Here is a 4,612-nt window from a genome sequence, read left to right on the forward strand (position 1 = left end):
CTCTAATAGTGCTAAACACCTGCCGAGTAATTTGTTAAGGGCTACTTTACAGGACTACCTGCTACGAATGGGAGCACATGTCATCATTGCGACGGACGCTTCACAGCGAGATGAAAAGAGTGGCATCGGTACATTCTGCCCTAATCTAGAATGGTCCTTTTTCTTCCAAATTCTAGATTTCACACCTATCCTTATTGCAGAATTTTTAGCCGTAGTGTTGGTCCTTCGAAAACTGCCAACGTCAATGAATTCCGCTGTAATAATAACAGACTCCTAGTCGGTCTGCAGTGCGCTTACGGCATCCGATGATTCGAAAGCATTAGGTGAATTCAACTCCCTAGTACCGAATCACATAACCCTGGTGCGATTAGTATGGTTGCCGGAGCATAGAGGCATAACTCTAAATGAAACAGCTGATGCACTAGTGAAAGCTTCGTTACACAGACCAGCTATCAATATCGCCATCGCCCCGAAAACGGTCTTTACAGTAGCTTCTAGATTTCGGAGGCAAATGATGATGCGAAAATTCTCTACAACATCTTAAAAAGTTTCTTTGAATTTCAACCATCTAATGACACCCTGGATAACTTCCTCACGTCATAACTGATGCCTGGAAGTTATCATTACTTGATTACGCTGTGGTGTTCCTTAATTAAAATTTTATTTCTTTAGAGCAGGCTTGACTCCCTCCCCACTTTGTTCTTTTTGTGGAGAAGAGGAAACTGTTGAGCACTTTTTGACTTTTTGTAGAAAGTTTTCAACATTAAGAAAGATATCACTAGAAATACCACTGGGAATCCTTTACTTAGCTTTGACAACGTCAAATTTACTATCCCTAGGTGCACATACCCTCGGCAAAGCAACGGGAAAGTGTGCGCGGCCGCGCAAGGTTTCATTGTACAGTCTAAGACAGTCAGACAGACAAAGAACTTTATTGTGGCAGACAAAGAACTTTATTGTGTACAGTCTAAGAGATTTACTTAATAACCTCAATACAAAAAGGTTCTCCGTTAACCAATGTAGGCTATAGAACAATTTTCTTTGATATCAATAATTTATCGCTTATTCAGTAGGAACTAATTGATCGTATTTTTTTTCTTGAAAATAATTCACGAAAAATTTATATTTCTGTTATTTTCTTTTTGCCTGTATTTATATATACATTCGCTTTCTTGTTAAGCTACCTGATTCTTGGCCGATTCCTCAGGGTGGGTGTGAGCCACGAGTTTAGCATCTACATCTACATCTCCATCTTCCTAGTGGGTAATTGTCACTATAAAGGAAAAAGCGTTTCACCTTCTGATTGAGCCATGGCTGACCGTTTCGACGCTGATTCTGACAAGGCTCCTAGCATTCACGAGGGCTTGTCGCCTACCGTGGTGGTCGGACTCGACGGTGCCCTTAGCCCGGAAGACGACGCCCCGGACGACGCGTCCGTCAACCACCACGGCAGCGCTTCCTCGCTTCACCTGCCTGAGCCAGAAAGAGGTTAGTGGAAGACTTCCATTTTTTCCTCTGAAACCCTTTTATAGTAGGTCATTGACACAGCGCCCACTAGTTTCTCATGTAGACTTGCTGTTGTTCGTACGATGTAAGACAACGTGGAATGTGTACTCGGCGCTAACAGTTGGCCAACTAACCGTGAGATCATTTCCGTGCTCGTGAATGCACTGTCGAAAACAAAATAACGGTATTCCTGTCATTTAGAGAGAAAAAAACTGTTCGTCACTTTTCGTTCACTCTCCACGCACAGTTTTCAACGCAGTATTTTTTGGTATTACGTTAGTGCAATAGGATAGGTACGAATACAAACTGCACAGGAGAAAGCGGTGCGATTCTGCACTTGGGCAGAATAAACACCTTAGGGTAGCGCAATCGTTGCACTGTGCCGAAGCTCACCCAAAATTACTTCTTTGTCAAACTCAGCCTCTCTCTTAAAGGGTACCAAGCCACAACAATATACACAGACTAGGGAGTAATTTCTTTTTCGCCTGCAGTACCGTTTCTGCAGCAGCTATCTTCTCCTCGCCTTTTATTTCTTCGTAAATGTCTGAACACACGAGGGAAAAAAATGCGAACGGCATGCCGCCGGCAAAATGCTGCTGCGGCGGTACAGCCACTACTACTAGCAGGGAGCCGGTCCCTCCAAGGTGCATATCTGGAGGTCACTCCATTTGACAGGAACCTGGGGATGATTATGTCGGCCCCTAGATGCCTGAGCCATCTCAATCAGCACTAAATGAGCCTGCAGATCAATTACAGACCGTTCTGATTGGTCCCCTCATAAAGCGCCGCGTGGTTTGGCACAAAAAATGCCGCAGGGGCTCATTACCTTGGCGGCAAGAAACGTCTTCCGCTCAGCAGCCATGGACGTTTGCGTTTGGCCGACAGCGACGTGGCGGGCATGCATTTTGGCTAGGTTGTTCCTGGCTTAAAGATGTTGACGACGTCAGCATTGAGCCTTGAGACTCTCGAGATTTCGCGCATTTTCGGCCAAACGCTGTTATCTCCACTTGCGCTGCTAAAACGCAGAAAATGAAGTCAAAGAACAAGCACGATAGTTATGCAACACAAGGCAGAACGGGCGTGTGACTGCATCACAAAGCCCATTATGAGACAACAAATGTTATCTTTCGTATTTGAACCAATATAGAAGTCATTTTCTCATAACGTCAGGTGAACAGGCACCTGGCGTGACGGATGGTGTCGTAAAAACTGAAAAAGGGCGCAATAAAGAAGGCGCCTGTTTTGTTTTGTTTTTTTAAGTTGCGGCGCGTGTTCAGGGGTCTTGTAAAATACGCATATTCACACGCAGCTTTATATTTCTATAGCCCCTCCGCGGTGGTCTAGTGGCTAAGGTACTCAGCTGCTGACCCGCAGGCCGCGGTTTCGAATCCCGGCTGCGGTGGATGCATTTCCGATGGAGGCGGTAATGCTGTAGGCCCGTGTGCTCAGATTTGGGTGCATGTTAAAGAACCCAAAGTGGTCAAAATTTCCGGAGCCCTCCACTACGGCGTCTCTCATAATCATATGGTGTATTTGGAACGTTAACGCCCACATATCTATCAATCACTATGTTTTGCAGTGCACGTCGATAGGCGGCTGGACGATGACCTGGACTACAACTATGCCCTTTGGCAAGCAGAGAGCGTGGGCGTCTACCTGATGTCTTTTTTGGTGATCCTTTCTGGACTGGCCCTCCTCTGCCTGCTTATGATGTCCTTGCGGGGCCAGAAAGGGCTCTCCGTAATGCTGTCCAACATGATGGGCGGTAGCTACGTGCCTCACAAGAAACACGCCTCGTAGGATGCAGCTCAAACCTTCCAAAAATGAGCATGTGAAGCCTTGAGGAAGCGCAGTTTTTTGCTGGCAGACACTACACTAAGAAAAAAAATAAAAAAACGAAAAGCACACTTGATTGCTTTGCTCATATCATTCATTGTCATTCTTGATAATGGTCTGCAAGAAGTTGAAATAGACTTCACTGCCGTAATTGTGCGCCCATTACCTCCACATTTAAGACTGCTGGGTCTGCCTTGATAAAGCTTCAATTTTAGCATACACGCATATGCTTCATGCAGTCCTTTCCTACGGTGTTTGAAAGATCCGTAAGACACAGCCATGCCTGCCAGCTACAGGGGCACTCGCACTTTTGCAGAACGGTTTTTTTTTCTTTTTCACGTGATACCAAATGCACTGTTGTTCCGTGTGGATCAAGGAAGGTTCCTGGGTTGCCAGCAGGACCCACCTGTCTGCCAGACATTTTGAGTGAGTTTGTACCCGGAATCGCAAACTGGACGCCCATATTTCTGGTTAACCTCCCTGTATTTTCCTCATTTTATTCTCTCTCTCTCTCTAAACAGTGTAATGACAGTGGCGAGAACAATCTTCGATAGCCTACAACTCTAGTAAAACGTGTATGATGTTTGTATATGCATGACTGTGCAATGCATTATCGTGCAATACAGCTGTGTCGCTGGTGCTCGCGGAAGTTGAACTCAGTAGCACTTGTCCTGCGCGCAATCTGCTCACAGCATTCGAAAACACTACGCGTAACGATATCAGACGATAACAGGCATTCACAATGGCAATCAAACAAAAACTGCGCGTCAACGTGCCCACTGAATGATTGTAACTTGGAGGGTTTTAAGTTTGCCACATGATGAGTAACGCTACGAAGCGCTGTCACACATAAAGAGGAAGACAGCAAAATGGAAGACAATGCTCTTTGATATCCGCGTATATATGCCATTTAAGCTCTTTATTTTTGGTTTTGAATATATTAGTTTAACGTAACCAACATTTACCAGTCTAAACGTTGCTTTCTTGGTCAGTACCCCAAAGTGGGTACGTGCCATTTAAATAGAGAAACAAACAAATATCCGCGTGGACTTGGCTCTGCCTTGTATGCCTGGCATTAGGTGTTTAGACATACCTTGTAATATACTCTATGATGCCTTTTCTTCCCGTAACGTTTTGGTGCAGATGCTGGTTACTCCGTTTAACTGTCACAACGATTCTCCGTGGCGGACGCTTCTTGGCTGCCTCTGCTGTGTCTGTTCAAGAGGAACACGATGATGTATCGAAAACGTCTCCAACCGTGCCTCGGCCA

At 45.3% G+C, this 4,612-nt stretch overlaps 1 protein-coding gene across 1 annotated transcript; it reads left to right on the top strand.

Annotated features, from left to right (window-relative positions):
- Positions 1-1,226: 1,226 nt before the first annotated feature.
- On the top strand, positions 1,227-3,306 carry LOC142775522 (uncharacterized). The gene is made up of 2 exons (XM_075876965.1): positions 1,227-1,488; positions 3,086-3,306. The coding sequence occupies exons 1-2, from the start codon at positions 1,311-1,313 to the stop codon at positions 3,304-3,306; spliced, it is 399 nt and encodes a 132-aa protein (XP_075733080.1). The 5' UTR covers positions 1,227-1,310.
- The last annotated feature ends 1,306 nt before the right edge of the window (positions 3,307-4,612 follow it).

Source organism: Rhipicephalus microplus, chromosome X (genome assembly GCF_043290135.1).
Source record: "Rhipicephalus microplus isolate Deutch F79 chromosome X, USDA_Rmic, whole genome shotgun sequence".
NCBI lineage: Eukaryota > Metazoa > Arthropoda > Arachnida > Ixodida > Ixodidae > Rhipicephalus > Rhipicephalus microplus.

Excerpts from the sequence above, each read along its gene's own strand:
- LOC142775522 (XM_075876965.1), top strand. The coding sequence starts at position 1,311 with ATGGCTGACCGTTTCGACGCTGATTCTGACAAGGCTCCTAGCATTCAC. Across the intron at positions 1,489-3,085 it reads CCTGCCTGAGCCAGAAAGAG|TGCACGTCGATAGGCGGCTG; the intron begins GTTAGTGGAAGA and ends TATGTTTTGCAG.